Genomic DNA, 18971 nt, shown 5'->3' with positions numbered 1-18971 from the left:
AAGCCTTCCAGCACATTCTCCCCACGTGCAGGCCCACCTCCCCCCAAGCACTCCCTCCCCAACTCGATTGTGGGCGTGGAACTCAGTGAGTTTCCAGAGATGGCCACGCGGCAGACGCACCGCCAGACTGGAGGCTATTTTGTCTAGCAGCAAATAGGCAACAGAGTCTGTGGCCTGGGGCTCCCCGCGGGGCCTCCCTCCATCCCCGGCAGGTACAAACCGCGGGCTGAAATGCCACCCGAGCTGAGTGCCCGGGAAATGCCGAGACAGCGGGGGCCGACGGACAGAGGTCCCAGGGCAACCGATGTAGGGGGAGCGGCACCAGCGGCTGCCGACACCGGGCGCTGCCTCGGGACCACGACAAGTGCCCGTCACGGGTTCAGACTGGCCTGGGGCTGGAGAGTAGTGTCGTGGGGCTCCTGAGCTGTCGCGGTGTCGGCAGGGGTGTCCCAGGCCACTGGTCGAGGCTCCCGGCGTCCGTCTTTCCCTCCACATTCTCCGTGTGCAGGCTGTCCCTGCAGGCGCGTTAGAGATGTTCACCCGCCCCCCCCCCCCCCCCCGCCGCACCCTGGCTGCCCTTGGCCGCTAGAGGATATTTCCTTGTGGGCTGAGAGCATCCTTGTGGCCTGAACCGCATCTAAAGTCAGATGCACACAATACCGTGGAAAAGGAGGAACCAGTTTATTGAACAGCTGCAGGGAGGAAAAATAGTGGATTGCGCTACATTTGTTCCACACCAAGCAGGAAAGGCCTCGCCATCCCGAGCGTTCCCTCTACCTCAGAGACCACAGGCTTGCGGCAGCCTGTGCCAGGTGGTCTCATGCGCGCGTGTGTGCTGGGCACCCGCTGAGCCCGGTTCAGCCAGGGCAGCGGCTGCACATGTCCAACCCTTCCCTCTGGTCCTGCGTCAGAATGTTGGTGCTCCTTTTCTCTCCTGGAACAAAGGGCTGCTTGTTCTCCCCAAAGGCTCTTAGCCTGGAGGGCTGCTTACTTCTGCCTTGACTCAGGGCTCACCCCGCGACCCCGCCATTCTGTGAGCCACTGCTCTCCTCGAGAAAGGTCTGGGACCAGCAGGAAGGGCTTCTGTCAAGGGCAGACACAAGGCCTCAGATCTTAATAGTTCCCCCTTCCAGTGGCTTTTCCGTCTCCGCCACTCTGTCCCGCATTTCTAGTTTCAGGTCACGCGTGATTGTTGTCTGACAGCCCGTACTCCCAGACACAGGCAAAGCTCAGACCATTTCTTGCTTTTTGTGGCTGTTCTGGCGGCAGCAGCTACTGTATGATCTCAAGGGGTAAATGATGATGTGCCCTGACGCATTGTGCCCCAGGGCGGGACAGGTGTGCCAGCAACTTCTACTTCCGCAACAGAACACCTTATGTCTCCAATACAAGCTTGTAAAAAAATACTTTAACAGAATATACTGTACAGAACTAGGATTTGACACGGTATATTACAATGCTAAAATATTTGTATAAATACTATACAGGCACAGAGTCACTCCATTAGAAAGGGCTCAGCAATGAGGCCATTAAAAACTGCTGTCGGTGCTGCCCGGGGAGAAAGCGCCCCCCCACAGGAGCCACGCAGAAAGGGCGGTGAGGGCACAAGGGGCCCCGAAGCTTCCGCGACAGCGCCAGCTGACTGCACCCCAATGGCAGACGTGAAGTTATGTGGTGAGGCCAGCCTGGTTTAAAGAAACATTTTCAAAGAACGCTTCTGATGGGAATTTTAGCACTTTGCAAACCAGTTCCTTCTCTGGCCTCATCAGCCATCCGTAACAGAGCCAAGCCAGCTCCCGAGGCGCCGGCCCAGAGGGGATCGCTTTCTCCTTCTCACCCGTGGTCCCTCCATCACACCCACAGCCGCTGACAAACCCTCCCCCCAGCCCACACTGCGCGCGCCCGTCCCCTGCCCTGCGTGCGTCCCGTCACGGTGAGTCACTGGTAGGCATTGAGTGCAAACAAGGCATGAGATGGAAGTCCCTGGAGCCCCCGCTCCAGTCCTAGTTCTGGGTGGGGTAAACGGGAGGCAGAGGAGGGCAGAAGACAGCGTGCGCCCCGGTCCACTTGCACTCTGCTCGAGGGAGTGTGTCTAATCTGGCATTTCGATATTTAATTTGGGAGGTGGGAGGACATACTTCCCAGGGCTCTGGGTGATGACCACCCTGGTCTTCTTCCGAAACATTGGAGCAATTTTAGGAGGTTCTGGAACTGGGGCTTCTTCTGTTTCCTCATTATCTTCATGATGGAGGTCGTAGGAAATGTTTCCATATTCTCTCAAAAATGGGAAGATTTCAAGCAGAAACTGACAGAAATCCTTACGAATACCAAACCACCCTGAAAAGGAAGGATGCACTTTTTCAAACACTGGCCTCCGCTGACTCTCCTGTCACTTTCCTTTCCTGAACGTGAAGTTTTGCTCGTACAACGTAACGCTGTCTCCTGCTGCCTTAGCAACGAAGATCGAGCGAAGCCCGATACCCACTGAGGGAAGAAGAAAGGCCTGTGGCTCCCTGGCTCTCTGACAGGGGCTTCCCACACGGGCCACGACCCCAGGGAGCACTGTGACCTTGCCAGAGATCAGGGGAGGGGGGTGCCCTCTGACGGGGGCTCCAGTACGTCTCGGATGGATACCTGCCTCCTGCCGTCTTCCCCACTGGACATGCTCACACAGGACAAAGAATGGCACGAATGGCAACCAAAAAGGGGCTTCTGTCAGCATCTGGCAGGCACGCTGGTCCATGCCGGCAGGCAGCCTGAGCTCACAAGGCCCTTCAAAGCTCCTTCTCGGAGGCCTGCTCCTGCTCTCTCTACCATGGGACCATCAGCTCAGTGCTGGCTCTCTCTCCCAGGGCACAACCCCCGCTCCAGCTCCCTGACTTCCAGAATGGCATGCTCAGGCTACCTGCAAAGGAGCTTACAGTCTAGTGAGGAAGGAAAGATCACTTCAAAACCGAATGTGCCGTCACGCAGGTGAAGAGAAGAGAGGGCAAGCAGGGCACCACGGACAAGCCATAGTGATGCCAACAATGTCCCTGGGGGGAGCCAGCAGGACGCAGACACTAAGAGAACTCCTGGGGTTCGGTGGGCAACGTGGATTTTTATCTAATCCTTAGGGGACCCCAGGAAGCAGGTGTCCTGACCCTCACTCTGCAGCAGGGGGGACAGGGCTAGGCGGCTACCTGCCACGGTCAGCCCTACCTCAGACGGCAGAGTACACTACTAAGGAGGTCACAGTGCAGGGCAGGGAGAGTGAGGTTGACAGCTTACCCCTCCCTTGGAAGGTTCCAGGCCTTCCTTGGGCAACCTCCTTAACTGGGACCCTCAGGCTCATCCTGTCATAGACTGGGGCCACAGGCACAGACACACACACACACACACATAGGTCAAGGGCTTCTGAAGTGCTGAGTACGTACAGTGGTTTCCTCCCTTCTGTCCAAATGTGGTTGCCATCAGAGTGATCAAGGAAAGCCAGAGAGGGACAAATATCGGGATACAAGAGAATGCGTTGTGGCCGTCCAGTTTGTGAACCAACAGGATCTAAGGAAAGAGAAATAGTTGAGGTTTTGTTGATAAGGCATCTGCGGACGGACAGCGTCGGAGGCTAGTCCACCCTTCCCTCGCCGGCTGTCATGAGGAAAGGTCAGTCCCATAGGAGACAAGCGCAGCCTTCTATTCTGGGGGGAAGCACAAGACAAACTTATCCCACTTCAGGATGAAGCAAAATCTGCGCACTCGGGAAGTTTCCAACACCAGGACGGTTATGGGAAGCTCCTGCGGGGTGGGGTTCATTCTAGAGGCAACCGTGCCGCCTCTAAGTCCGCCTCTAAGGGAACTCAATAGAGAATCCAGCAAGTCCCTCCTCCTGGAGGCAAACGCGCCCACACACGCCACGCGATGGCTACCGGACTACCTCTCACCCGCCCCAAACGCAGGCCACTCTAATTCTCCCCAGCCCCCCACCCCTCCACGCTCTCCTGTGCTGTGGCTCCCAGGCCCTCGGAAGGCCGTCGTGCGGTAGGGTCGGCTTCAGGGCCTGAAGACCTCCGCTGCCGGAAGCTCACCTCAAAAGTCAGGAGAGGCACGACGATGGTCATCCAGCTCAGCGCCATGGTTATGTGCGTCCTTCGCTGTTCTGCAATCACGTCCATGGAGCGCAGGAACAGGACAGACCACACGATGTAATAGAGGACCACCAGGCACAGAAAGGACATGAGAATCCACAGAGGGACGCACACGACCTGAGGGAAGGAGGAGAGAACCACGTCTGGGTGTTCTGGGCCCAGCACCTGAAGGCAGGCGCAGCCATGCCCCCGGCAGAGGCCTGCAGTTAAGAGTGCCGGTGCGAACGAGGACCGCCACCCCACAGCCCGCAGGACAGCACCAAGGATGGTCTGAGGCCAACACCTGCTCCGGGACACGCTCTGCTGTGGGCCATGCTCAGGATGAGGAGCCTGGCAGCTGTCCTCCTGGGACAGGACCTCACTCAGCCTGCACCTGCCTCCACCCCAAGGGAAAGGGGGCGGCCTGCCCCCACCCCACACACTCACCCCACCTCACCCTGACACCTCCTCTCGGCGGCTGTTGGCCACCCCGGCCGAGGCCGCCCTCCACTCACATGCGCACAGACACCGCGAGGGCTCTGCCGCCCGGTCCCAGTCACCGCGCCTAGGCGACGTCCACACCTGCTGCTGTCGCACCAGAAACACCTTGCTTCGCCCCCACACGAGCACACCGGAGAAGCCCTGGGGCCTCCCCGGCTCCCCTGTGTAATCTTTCTCCCTCTTAGGCTGCCCCATGGGTCCGGACGGCATCCCTCTGTCTCGTTATCTAACAGTAAGCGGACTCTTCCCTTGGTGCACAGGTCTATGACCTTTCACACACGCCTGTGCAGAGCTGTGTGTCCCCAGGCAGGACACAGGACAGCCGCTTCCCCCACAGGACTCCCTTGTGCTGTCCTTCACGGCATCATCCCCTCACCCCACCCCAACGCCTGGCACCCACCAATGCCTCTCACTACGCTGGGTGGTCCCCAGAGCACCGCACGGCGCTGCCTCCTGAAACGGCCTGCTCCTGCCCACAGGGCCTGTGACGTCCCTCCTCCTTGCTGTGCGTGACCACAGACTGCTTCTCTTTACGAGCCCGCCACCGCATTCCAGAGGGTGCGGGCACCACCGCCTGTGTCCAGTACCCGCGGAAGGAAATCTGGCTGCTTTCCCGCTTTTGGTGTCCCAACTAAAGCTGCCACCAACATTCAGGCGTGGGTTTTCATGTGGCTGGACAGCATCATTCATCTAAGGGACATACCCCGGACCGGCACTGCGAAATCCTCTGTCCACTCTGTGCTTAACTTCACATGAAATGGCCAAACTATTTCTCCAAGTGCCCCTTCAACTCGGCATCCCCCCCAGCGGTGTGTGGGTGTCCCCATCCATGCCCCCCGTCCTCCGCGCCCTGCATCCTGTTTCAGCTCGGCCCTTCTGAGGAGCATCTCGCAGGACCTCATCTTGGCCTCGATTTGCCTTTCCCTACTGGGTAATGATGTCCTGTCTGTGCGCTTATTTGCCATATGTATATCCTCTTTGTGATTGACTTTTCAAGTCTTCTGTCAATTTTAAAATTAGGTTGTTTGTTTTTTGAGAGTTCAGATGTTTTGGATACAAGTCCTCGTTTGGACACGTGCTTTGTGAATATTTTCTCTTACTCTGTGGCCTGTCTTTTCATTCATTTAATTTCAATTCTAAGCTTCTTTTATGGACCTTATTGTTAGTGCCACTTGTAGGGATTCCTCATCTAACTCCAGGTTCCCAAAGATTTTCTCCTATGTTTTCTTCAGCCAGTTGTTTGGTTTTCCATTTTGTTTTGAGACCTATGACTTGAGTTGGTGTGTGCTTGTTAAACCTCCTGAGTAGCCTGGAGTTCCTGATGGTAGGTTTTGCTGTACAGTCTACAGAGAGTCTCTTCCCTGGGCCCCTCATTTAGCAGCGCTCACTTATCACCCCCCCCCCACCCGATCATAGTGGCCTCCCTCAGTCTCTCCTGATCACTGCAAGAAGCATGCCATCAGACTGTTCCATGTGCTGGGGCCTGCCCAGGACTGGGGCTGGAAAAAAATCTCTCCGCTCACCTACAGAAAACATTCATAATTCCTCATCTTTTTTTTTCTGATTGCACCTTATACTCAAATGCTGGCTTGACTCAGATTAGTTTCCTTCACATTACAACCGAAAATCCTGTACCCAATTACCCCTCTCCAGATACAGCACCCTAAAGATGGAGGGCAGGTACCCAAACATTTTGTATTATGGCTGTTTTATCAAAGACTTTGGGAAGAGGCGATGAGTTGTGCCTTCATTTATTATGGCGGTGACTATGTTCCTTTATTTTCTTCCCCATCACCAAATGAATATCTTCTCTTTTTGCTATACTTGGTACTTTTTTTTTAACGGTAAACCAAGTTCATAACAAAAAATGTTTTATATGCAAAAGTACGTATTAAGCAGCAGGGGGGAAAAGCCCAAACCGCAACACGACCCCCTCTGAGGGCCCACGCGCCTCCTCTGTGTTGGTTCTCACCTGCCTTCTAGGCATTTGTGGCAGGAGTGCAAGTGCTGCTGGCTTCTCTGGCCACAGCCTGCCATGTACATACCTGTAGCCACCACCCCCCTCTAGCCATCTACGCAGGCAATTTCAACCAAACGCCCAGGAGCCGAAGCCACAGGCTCTGAGCAGGACTTAGACCTCGCCCTCTGCATGACGGTACAGTGGCACAACTATTTTAGAAAGCAAGTTGGGAGTGTAGTCTGTCTTTCAAAATCTCAAAAAGTTCCCACCCTCTGGCCCAGTAATACTCTCTCTGGAGTCTTTCCTAAGAAAACAATGAAAAAAATCAGGCAAAGATTTTTAGGCACAAAAATATACGTTACATCATGATTTATAATTATACTAGTATCAACTTCAATATTTGGAAGGGGACGGCTTGGTAAATGCACTGGAAAAATATTGCATCAATTAAACCTTAAAAGTTATACTGATAAGGACCTTTTGTTTGCCAGGGGAAGCTGCTCACAATGTGTCAGGACAAGAGCGCACCATAGCGGTACACGCACGGCGTGCGCTCAGCTGCCCTCCAGAAGCAGTAAGGTCCAGCACAGGGAACCCCGCACACTAGCCGCGCTCTCTCCCCATGGGTTATGGGGGATTAGCATTCCGTTACCCAAGCCTGTCTTTTCCAAGTTTTCTACAATGAACACAAATTACTTTTATAATTAAAAAAAGAAAAGTTTATTTAAGGATTTAAAAAGTTACATACAAGCCAGGGCCAGTGGATGATCTTGTCCAGTCTTAAGGCAATGAATATAAACTGCAGGATGTTGACAGAACACAGTATTTCTAACTAAAAATGAAGAGAAGAATCAGTTAAACAAAGTCAAAGTTGTATTCAATACTGCAATTATTTGACTAACACACTAAGAGGCAATGCAAATTATAATATGGTAAAAGTCCTATGAAGCTGTACTGGGACCTCCTGATTTTCCACACCAGAGCGAGCGAAGGGACGCAGAGGCAGCAAGAAGCCTGCCAGCCGGTCTCCCGCCTCGTCGCCTCTGGCTCGCGGCCGCCCTGCCCCTCGTGCTCTCCCGAACAATAACCTTGTCTCCGGGCTGGCCGGTAGAGGCGATCCGCGGCCATCAGCGTCCTTCCTGCCCCTCCCCACGGCCATCCCTGTTCCGTACCTGCACTTCTTTCTCCTACCCGGGGCTCAGCTCTCCACGCCTTCCTTTCTGGCTCCTCGAGGACCCGAGGACCGTGTCCCATCAAGACATCAGTTATGGATTCTTTACTGCATCATTAACCCCTCCTGTTCCACTGATCCCTCCCAGAAGCACAGAAACAAGTTCAACTCATTCCCATTAAACACAAAAGAACCCCAAGACCAAACAAGCCCATCCCTCGCTGGAGCCGACGGCCCCTCCCAGCCCTAGCACTCTGTTTCCATCAAGCTCCATGACACAGCGTGGATGCACCAGCCCCTGCGGCCTCCCCTGGCGTTCCGGGCTCCCAACAACCCAATCCGGCCTCCAGCCCCGACCATTAGCAACTGCTCTGTCAAGGCTGACGGTAACCTCTATGGCACAGACCACCTGTGTCAGATCACCCTACGGGGCACCCACGCAGCATCTCTTGCCAGGAGCCCCGCATGGTCTCGCCTCCTCCTGCTGCTCTTGCGGCTCCTCTTCAGTCTCCTCCTCTCCTTGAACCCCGAGGCCCCTCAGAGACTTCAACTTGGTCTTCTGTCCCCACTAGAGAGACATGGATGCAAACACACAGGCCTTCACTTGGTCGCCCTGCGTCCACAGCCCCGGCTCGGGTGACCTCCTGTGGGTTGCTCAGCCGTCTCTGTCTCCGCCCCAGCTGTCCCGCAGTGGCCCAGACCCAGCTCTCCTAGACGTGCATCAGCCAGAGCCAGTCCCAGACTGAGTCCATCAGCCCCTCGCACCTTCACCCTGTCCCCGTCCCTTCAGAGCCTCCCACCTTGCTGTCAGGCCCCGTGGCAGCCCAGGACCCAAGCCACATGGCCAGGAGCACCCTGTACTCCCCTTCCCACTCCTGCATGCTCTGCCACCACGTCCTGTCCTCTCTACCACCCCAACGACAGCACGACAGCTGCCTCGTCAGGCCTTTCTCCTCACCGCCCCACACAACGCCTCCAACGCCACCCCCCCCCCCCCGACGAGCCTCCCAGCCTCCAACCCGGAAGGCTCCCTGCTCCCAAACAGCCCAGGCCGGCTTCCTTCTGGCGGCAGCCCTCGCTGCTCTTCCCTGGGCTGCCGCCGCCTGTGAACTGAAAATCACAGGAAGCCATCTCGTCTGGCCCAGAGCTTCCCTGGAGTGCTCCATTCACAGGGCATTTCTGTGAGGGAGCAAGTCTTTCCTAGGGCTCTGGGCTGAACGAAATCCTTAACAGTTCCACTGGGTCAAGTAATTAGATCGAAACTTAGTATTTATGCCCAAAGTAGCCATCTAAAAAAATAACACCCATAAATGAAAAGAAAAGTATGATTTTGATTTCATTGCTAAATAACCACACCTAATTCCTCCAAGGACGTGTGTGCCTGTTGGGTGCTGCACCATTTCTTAAGATGCCGTCAGCCTTGGGGCGCCTGGGTGGCTCAGTGGCTTAAGCCTCTGCCTTCAGCTCTGTTCGTGATCCCAGGGTCCTCGGATCCAGTCCCGCATCAGGCTCCCTGCTCAGAGGGGAGCCTGCTTCTCCCTCGGCCTCTGCCTGCCACTCTGCCTGCTTGTGCTTTTTCCCTCTCTCTGACAAATAAATAAATAAATAAAAAGCCTTTGGGGGAAAAAAAGACACCGGCTTTTCCTTCATGTCTCTGCGCGGGCCCATCCCCCAGCCACCCCCTAGCAAACTTGGTGCTCTTCCTCCTGGGACACAAGCACCAAGAGGGAGCTCAACTCCTGACACGACGTTGCTTCCTCTGGGTAGGAACACCCGGCATGACCACATGAACAACTCACGTTTTGTAACTCCACATGAGGAAAAGATGGTTTCATGCCCAATGTAGTCCTAGCATTTGCATATACTTTAACATCCTAAGAAACAAAGTTCCACATTTTCACATGTACCTGAAACTTCCTCCTTGGTCCCCATCCAACTACATTTCGATGGCTCTCTCGGAGCTTTTCGACCTAGGCGACATAGCTCCCACCCCAGGAAGAGGCTAGGAATGGTGCAGCAGTGGCCCTGGGTCTCTGACACACCCGCGGGGAGAGCCCCTCCACCAGCATTGAGTCGGCAGAGGTCAGCAGAAGCGTCCAGCCATGCATGAGACAGTCCTGTTGAACAAAACGTTTCCTGTCCGAGAGGCCAACCGCACACGTCCCTCCCTCACTGAGAAATGCTGAGCCAAATAGGGAATATGTGGAATGTGTGACTGCTGTGGTCCCGTTTACCGTAAGCTTCTGCAAAGGATTTTAAAGCTTGGTTTTGCTTCATGGGCACAGGTGCTAGAGAAACCGTGCAGAGCAACAGGGGCATAAAGGAGAACAGGGAGGGTGACCGGGTGGACGTGGTGCCTTCGACCCGCACAGAGATGCAGACTCAGGTGACGCTGGAGAAGGGGTCTAGAGCTGACACTGAAATCTGCGATCGGCCGCGTGCAGGAGACGACAGCATGGAAGTGGCGGCCGAGACAGGAAGTAAGCATCATCATCCGCCGTGTGGCTCGCACATGTGCACAGCGAGGACTAGAACACCCAAGCCTAGAATCCTCAGCAGCAACAAAGGAGCCAAAGCAGAGGGTGCCGGCCTAGTCAAAGACCCAGCAGTGTCAGAAGCCACAGCATGGCTGGTGGCCAGAGAGAAAGGACTGCTGGGTCTGGCCAGTGTCCGGCGGATGGGAGGCTGATCAGGGAGCCCAAGGTCAGATGGGCTCTGCTAGAGGGAGCCTTTCTTAAATGACAAGAGAGGCACAAGAGCCAGAGAAGGACTGAGAAGCTTTTGCTGCTGTCATTTAGCTTTCTCTTTCAGACGAGAGAGCCCAAGTTACCAGACGAGCACAGGAGCAAATGCACCGAGAAACAGGAAGGGGCGAGGGTCTTCCTGCAGCGGGGAGCAGCCCTGGGCAGAGGCTGGACAGGTACCAAGTTCCCCGGGGGCCAAGGAGGGTCTCTGTGCTTCCCCACTTCACTCTCCTGACTGTCACCCAGGGAATCTTCCAGACTTTTTTCTTAACTGTACTCATTCAGGATAGCATTCCTCCCACTGGCAAGCAGCCAGAGGGGCCTTGCAGACAAGTGGCCGGGTTGTGGAAGGCTGGAGGAAGGGCAGGGAGGGGAGAGTGGGCCCTCAGATGGCAGAGCAGCCACACTACCCCCATGCCCGTGCCCTCTCCCCAGCGAAGACCAAGCGTCCTGGCGCTCAGGGTCCTGTTCCCATGGGTTCCCACGGAGCCTGGCTCTCTCACGCACCCTCTTTCTGGGAGCCTTCCAGCCCCACAGCCACTCTCCCTCCTCTGCTTGTTACTCATCCAGCTGAGAACAAAGCCCTCCCAGCATCCAGGTCTCCCCTCGCCCCATCTGTACAGGGCTTTGGGCCCTCAGTTTCCGTGCAGTTCGGCGGGCAGGCTCTGGAGTCAGGTTGACGGACGTGGGGTCCGGCCCCAGCCCTGCCCCGGAACGAACGGCCGGGACCAGATCCCTTCCCCGTCACAAAACAGGGGCGGCCGCTGCACCTGCTTCGCGGGGTGGTGGTGCCCCTCTACGAAGGCCCGGGTGCCCGGCACACCTTGAGGGCTCGGCCAAGGTGACCTGCACTCCTTTCCGATCCTAATTATCAGGGCTGCTCTCGCGCTGCTTCTGTATTCAGCCGCGTCTGCCCTACGTCGGGCTTGCAGCCAATGAGAGCAGACGAAGCGCCAGACCCCGGGCTCTGCGGGGACCCACTGGCTGGGCCCACACAGGACCGCTTCCCGGATCAGGCCCGAGTCTAGGTACTGCAGCAGCAGGACTGCCTTCCGGTAAAGATCACCCTCGGTACTCTGGGTGGTTTCATCAAATGAGTTCGAGGGCTTGAGGTTTCCTGGAGACAGGATGTCTCAGGATGGCAGCACCAACTCAGGCCACGTCTCCTGCCGGCTGGTCCGCCCCCTGAATTTCAGACCTGTCGGCCCCACAAGTGTGTGAGCCAAGCTCCATAGAAGTAATCAGTCGTGCTCTCCCTCCCCCTCTTTCTCTTCCTTTCTCCCTCCCTTCTCCCATTCCCCACCTCTCCCACTGGCTCAGGAGAAGCCTGACCCACACAGGTGGCTAGGGGCAACCACAGAGCTGGATGGAGCCCGAGGGCTTGGGTGAAAAGCCTGCGTTCTGAGTCAAAAGAGAGAACCATGATTATTCCCATCAGCTTTTGTTTCCTTACACACCATAATCTAGAGTTAATGACTTCTCTCTTCCTAACGAAGGACAAGAAATCTACATTACAATAACAGACCAAAAGATCTGACTTCTTAAAACATTCTTAAATACATGAAATCTCACCTCCAGTGACCTGTCATGTCGAAAGCCCCAGACACAAGCTGCAACGGACACGGGGGAGACGAAGAACAGCGGCATGAAGACCAGAAGCCAGAAATGGCTTCCTCTCTCAATCCTGTCACAGACCAGGACTTCGAACATCAACAGGAGCAAGTGGATGCCCACGGCAATTAACATGGCTTTAAACTCCACACATGTTTCTCCTTCTGCTCTGAAAAGGGACATCAGAAGAAGAAGAAAAATACTCAGTTCGGAATCTCCAGAACAGGCCGGTTGTCCAGGGCAAAGACCAACTTAATGTTGATACTATAAGCGATATATTTATCAATTTGACAAAAAGCAAAGGAAGTTAGGTAGAAAGCAAACTTAAACTTAATCTTTAGTAGGCAATCTTTCAAATGCCCCAAATTACTCCATGACGGTAAAGGAACTTCACAGCCAAACCAAAGTTTTAACTGGATAATGACATTCTCAGAAGTAACAGCCAGAGTTATTCCTTCCCTGACAGTAAACAAAAATGCTTTTATTCGTAACTTTAAATTCAACTACTTCCAAGATGATTCAAGCTGATTGCTTCTACTACTAAAAACAGACAAATATCCCTTAAGTCTCAAGATCCTCATCTCTTAACAAATTAAAAACCATGTAAATCACATTCCATGCAGTACTATAAAAGTAACTGGCTTTTTTTAAAATAAGCTGTGGGTTATATTTCAAAAATATCTAGTAACTATTGTTAGGTGCTATTAAAATACCGATAAAATTATGAGCATCTTTTTATTTTCCTTTCTATTCCATGAAGAGGAATTAACACCTGCAGATTAAAGAGAAGGAAGAGCAGTTAAAACTGTTTTTAAACAAAATCAGTTTAATTAGCTGTTTAAGTATCATGCAGGAACTTATCAGATTAACAACTGAAAAATTAGGCCGTTAATCAGAAAAATGCTTAAAAATGCATTTGGAAGGTCTACAGTGTTTCATTCAAAATACAGATAAACATTTTATGATGTATAAATGTATGATGTACATTTTATGATGTACACCCGAGGTTAGGACACAGAGAAAAAGAAAGTAGTGGTCACCCGTACAGGACACGGCAACGGCCCACCAGGGAACGTGAACACTGAGAACCAAATGACCGCGGCTCCGCACTCACTACATTCAACTCCACACACAGCGCCTCACGGCGCCTCTCCTCGCTCTAACAAATCTTAACTTAAAGCAATGTGGCAAAGGTCAAATAGGTTCTCAATATCAATTAGTGGACCCTAAACGGTTTAGTTATTTAACTTTTCATTCTTTGAGTCAAAAATACTAGATATCTGAAAATATTTTATAAAAAAGAAAAGATCTGTCAGCTGCACAGGTAATCTTAAAAAAGAAATAGGGAAGTCTAAGGACTTTAAAACAGCTCCACACAAATGTCCCCCATCTGCCAAGGCTCTCTGTTGGACTATTTTCAAGTTCTTAGATACGCATGTGGCTATGTATGTGACATGGGCTAACTCTTATTTTTAAAGCTAGTCAAGATGGACGAAACATCTGCACTTCTCCCACGTGAGCAGCTGCACGCGCCCCGCCTGCCCACCGGCCACTCCTCTCCTGTCTTGCTGCTGAACGCTGAGGACAGCCCCTCAAGGTTTCCTTTTCCCTTTCCGAAGTGCCAACCTCTGCGAGGGGGCAGAGAGTCTTCGGGCTCCAGCAGTACTAGGCTGTATTCCAGAGCTGAGCCAACTCTAGGAACCTGAACGGGCTGAGGCAGCCGAGAAGAAAAGCACGGGGGTGTTGAAGGTAAAGCTTACTTACCCCTCTGCCCGGTCCCCAAAGGCTCTGTTCTCCTTCACAGCATCGGGGCCTCCTCTTTTCCCGGCTCACTGACTCACTGTTATCCTGGCCAAGCTACCCCCCAACATACATACCGCTAACAGTCCTAAAACCCCAGGACTAGGAGATTGGGACAAGGGGAACCCCAATTCCAGGACAAAAGAGGAGACAGACAGATCCCTGATGACCAAAGCCAGGCTTCTGTTTTATAGGACTGCTCCTGCAAACATGACAGTTTTATGTTTCCTAGCCTAGCACGGTGCAACAGTTCGATATTTTGGATGCATTTTAGATTACACTGGCTTTTGTGGGCTGGCTGGGATCTTAAGCACCCCAGATGACACTGTTTTTATTTAAAAATGCATATCAAACCCCTAATTTTTAAAAAAAACTTAGAACAGAACCCAGTTTGCTTGTATTATAGTTCCTATAAAACCACAGATAGGCAGAAAAAAATCGTCCTTACTTAATCAAAAGTAAAAAACAAGACATTGTTCCCTTGGGGTAGAGGTCAATGAGTTATATAAAGCAATATTACCGATATTGGGGATTTCGTGCCCAGACTCCAGTTCCAACTGAGGCTCCAACAATGACCATCAACTTCCACAGCCATATGGGAGCAAAGACAGCCCAGTAACTCCACTGAATGATGCCATCCAGACGAAGCGCCAGAAGCACAGAGAACAGCAGGAGACAGGCGTAGATGAGGAATTTACTAGGAGAAAAGTAAAATGATTAAAGAAGACTCACTTTTACAAATATGTGATACTGAAACGGAGAGTCGTAACAGCAGTATTTTTGAGCATGTGTGAAGAGTCACTAATTCAACATCGCGTATTAAAAAGTTCTATGTCATAGACATACTATGTTAGGGGATTAGCGAAGCATAAAGGAGAATAAAATAAGTTCTCTGCTTTCCAAGGCTTCCTGGTAGGAGGGAGGCCACACACAAACACAGAATTATAACACAGCATGGTATGTGCTGGAACGGAACAAGGATAGAGTGTGATGGGAACCCAAAGAAGAAATCTGGATTCTGTCTGGGGACTCGAAAACTCGAGACTCCCGGCGTCCGTCTTTCCCTCCACATTCTCCGTGTTCAGGCTGTCCCTGCAGGCGCGTTAGAGATGTTCACCCGCCCCCCACCTCCCTCCCGCACCCCGGCTGCCCTTGTCTGCTTGATGTTTCCTTTGGTGGAAAGGAAGAGACAACTGTGGGAGAATTACAGCCACCTAAGCTCTGTTGCGTAAATCCACTGAGTCAGAGGCTGGATCACTTTAAGGAACCTGGAGCTTCTAGTTCAGAACTTCAGTGAAGACTGAGCCCACCTCTGATTTCCCCTTTGTTGACTAATTTCCCCAAGAAGAGACACCTTCCCATGACCTTTGGCTGTAGGGCCCTGCCACCCACCTCTGATCCAAGACCTGAGTCTCTCTTCAATCTTCCCACAAGCAGATTTTTCCCCACCTTGAGTTCATACCTCGAAACACTTGAGGCTGACTACAAAATTTTAGAATCCAAGCTGTCCATTGACTGTCCCATAACTGAATGCTGCCTACCTACCAGGTCATCAGCCATCCCTAAATCAGACATACCTTCGTCTGTTGTTCCTTGATCTGTGCTTGGACGGTATGTCTGGTTTCCCAACCCCAGTCATATCAAGATAGGATATGAAAAACACCTGATCATCTAAAAAAAAAAATAGAAAAAGCATTTGACAAAATCCAACTCCCCATCATGATAAATCACTCAACAAACTAGGACTAGAAATTAACTTCAAGGGACGCCTGGGTGGCTCATGGGTTAAAGCCTCTGCCTTCGGCTCAGATCAATGTCCCAGGGTCCTGGGATTAAGCCTCACATCAGGCTCTCTGCTCAGTGGGGAGCCTGCTTCCTCCTCTCTCTCTCTCTCTGCCTCTCTGCCTACTTGTGATCTCTATCTGTCAAATAAATAAATAAAATCTTTAAGAAAAAGAAATTCACTGTAGAAGAAATAGATTGCACTTAATGTTGCAGCTTGGGTAGTAAAAAAGTGTTCTAATAGTCCTTTGGCTGAAACATGGACCATAACGTGGCCTATAATGAGTGAATTGGAAATGTCAGGACTGCCTTGGTTTAATATAGAGGAAGGGATTCAAAGCCTTAGGGATATTGTCATTTAATACCTGCTCACACACTGGGAAAGTCCAATGGGCAAGCCTTGCACTACAGCTGTGAGAAGCAGGTGTGTGAAGGGAACACCAGCATCCTTGAAGAGCTCTTGACCGTTCTCCTCGGCAGCCCAGACTTTAATTTGGGAAATGAAATCACTGAATTTGGAAACCTAAATGCAATGGAATCCTCAGGTGGCCGGGATCAAAGGGAAGCCCACAACTGTCAAGGGCAAGGTCATTGTGGTTATAGCCACAGCCAGCTATCCGAATAGTCTGATTTATGGGTCTATGTATTGGCTAGTTAATCATGGTGTTCTTACCAGTAAAATAGATAGAAAGCCCAATAAATTATTATTTTATTTGTGTAATCATAAAAGTTCTAAATCAAATGAACAAAAGTATAACATGAATCACAAAGTCAAAGAGTCATAGCCTCTCAATTCCCAGACTTGAGCCACTAAAGCTTTTAGAAAAAATAGAACTCCCATATAATCCAGCAGTTACACTTTGGGGAATATATCCAAAGGAAATGAAAACATTGTGTTGAAGAGTATCTGTACGCCCATGCTCATAGAAACATTTTTTATAATAGCCAAGATATGGAAACAACTTAAGTGTCCATCAATGGGTAAATGGATAAAGACAGTATAGGGGCGCCTGGGTGGCTCACTCAGTTAAGCATCTGCCTTTGGCTCAGGTCATGATCCCAGGACCTCTGGATGATCCCAGGACCCACTCAGTGGGGGGTCTGCTTTTCCCTCTCCCTCTGCCCCTCCTATCCTGATCATGCTCTCCCTATCTCTCAAATAAACAAATAAAATCTTTTTTAAAAAAAGTATAAAATTGGTATATACAATGGAATATTATTCAGCAATAAAGGAGAAGGAAATCCTTTCATTTGCAATAGCATAGATAGGTATTGAGGGCATTATTCTAAGTGAAATAGTCAGAGACAAATACTGTATGGTCTCACTTATATATGGAATCTACAAACAAAACTAAACTAAACTAAGAAACAGGGATCAGTTTTGTAGCTACCAGAGGTGGGAGCTGGGGAATGAGGTAATTGGATGAAGGTTATCAAAAGGCACAAACTTCCATTTATAAGATGGCTTTACTGGTAAATTTTACCAAACATTTAGGGAGAATTAACAGCGATCCTCACAAATTCCTCCAAAAAATTGAAGAGAGAGGAACACCTCCCAACTCATTCTATGAGACCAGTATTTCATACTCAAACTAAATAAGGTCAACACAGGAAAATACAACTATAGACCAGTATTCTTAATGACTATAGATGTAAAAATCCTCAATATACTAACCACCTGAACTCAGCACAGTGTAAAAAGGGATTATGCACTATGATCAAATGGGATTTATTCCAGGTAAGCATGGTTGTTTAACAATCCAAAAATCAATTAATGTAATGTAGTATATTAATAAAGCACAAAACCAATATGATGACCTCAACATATACAGAAAAAACATTCGACTACAATTGTAGTTAATATTAAAATGCATTGAATTCTACACAAAATGAGTGAAGAGCAAATTGTTGTTATGTCAAATATATGGCAGTACGAACCATAAGTGACTCTTAATCTCACAAAACAAACTGAGGGTTGCTGGGGGGAGGGGGGTTGGGAGAAGGGGGGGTGGGGTTATGGACATTGGGGAGGGTATGTGCTATGGTGAGTACTGTGAAGTGTGTGAACCTGGCGATTCACAGACCTGTACCCCTGGGGATAAAAATATATTATATGTTTATAAAAAAATAAAATTTTTTTTAAAAAGCACAAAAAAATACATGTCAGTAAAGGTGCTAAAGAAATTGTTCATCTGAGCTTTGTGGGTGACATAGATAAAGAGAGCAGCTGCCAGGGATTTATCCCTTGTCTGTCTAGAGAAGCAACAGAACTTGGCAGTTCCAATCACCATGGAGTTTTCTTTCCCAGGCTTGATGGTAGTGTCTACCTTCCCAGAAATTGAGAAATGAGAGGGGGTGAGGAGTCACTCTCCCCTGGCCCTCCTTCACCCCTTCCCATCGACTCTTTCCTGTCTCCCACCTGTTACCCCCAAGGTCTACCTCTGCTGGGCACTGTGTGGCCCTAGGAAGGGAAGGGCAAGGAAAAGCAGAGGGACACCCATGTGGGAAATCAGGGACCAGATACGCCAGTGTGGGAGATAGAGACTGGCCGCTTTCTCACTCCCACAGTGATCACCAGCATTTAGAATTGGGAGATGTCACATCAAGGTTTGGAATCACACCTTAAGCTTCTTAAAAGCTCAGAAGTGCTGACAACACTTGGCCCCACACTGGCTCAATGTTTCTCCCACAGCTGAACATCTTCATTCATTTTCATAACCCAGCATCTGCATTTGTGATCTTTTTGCCATGCTGTGCCCCATGTACCTTATGTCCTGGCCACAGAATGCCCCTTCACTATTTCCAGATAGGACTGCCCATCACGATAATATTTTGCTTGGACATTTTTTCCTCCTGTGGCCGTCTTCCCCCTCTGTCTCCTATTGTCACCTATTCCATGAAGCCTTCTCCTCTTCTGCCACTGAAATCCAATCTCACCCCTTCACCTCTCGTCTGAACACCTCTTTTCGGTTGTGTAAGCAAATATCACACCTCCCTCTACCCTAGGCATTTGCGTGCCTTTCTATGGACTCTGCTAGACTCTAATCCTGGATTCCGTCTTACCAAATTGCTGTTTTGTCAGCCGCAGCCTCTTGGTACCCTGTTGGCACTTAACATCTAACTAACTGGATTGTCCCTGGACTGGCCTGATGCTGAGGAAGAGAAGTTGCCATTAAAAGAGGAAAAGAGGGACGATTGGGTGGCTCAGTGGGTTAAGCTGCTGCCTTTGGTTCAGGTCATGATCCCAGCGTCCTGGGATCAAGTCCCACATCAGGCTCCTTGCTCAGCGGGGAACCTGC

At 51.0% G+C, this 18971-nt stretch overlaps 1 protein-coding gene across 2 annotated transcripts; it reads right to left on the bottom strand.

The window, feature by feature from the left end:
- Positions 1-664: 664 nt before the first annotated feature.
- LOC309855832 (transmembrane protein 185A-like) lies at positions 665-14605 on the bottom strand. 2 transcript variants are annotated; one of them, XM_082716484.1, is made up of 6 exons: positions 14411-14605; positions 12052-12259; positions 7313-7396; positions 4065-4241; positions 3417-3540; positions 665-2337 (listed from the first exon to the last, which is right to left on the bottom strand). In XM_082716484.1, the coding sequence occupies exons 1-6, from the start codon at positions 14467-14469 to the stop codon at positions 2093-2095; spliced, it is 897 nt and encodes a 298-aa protein (XP_082572610.1). In that variant the 5' UTR covers positions 14470-14605; the 3' UTR covers positions 665-2092. The 2 variants fall into 2 exon arrangements, with proteins under 2 accessions (XP_082572610.1, XP_082572611.1); XM_082716485.1 differs by having other exon boundaries at positions 12052-12254; positions 14411-14542.
- Positions 14606-18971: the final 4366 nt, after the last annotated feature.

Source organism: Mustela nivalis (genome assembly GCF_964662115.1).
Source record: "Mustela nivalis genome assembly, chromosome: X".
Lineage (NCBI taxonomy): Eukaryota > Metazoa > Chordata > Mammalia > Carnivora > Mustelidae > Mustela > Mustela nivalis.
This window is presented reverse-complemented; position numbering and strand designations above follow the sequence as displayed.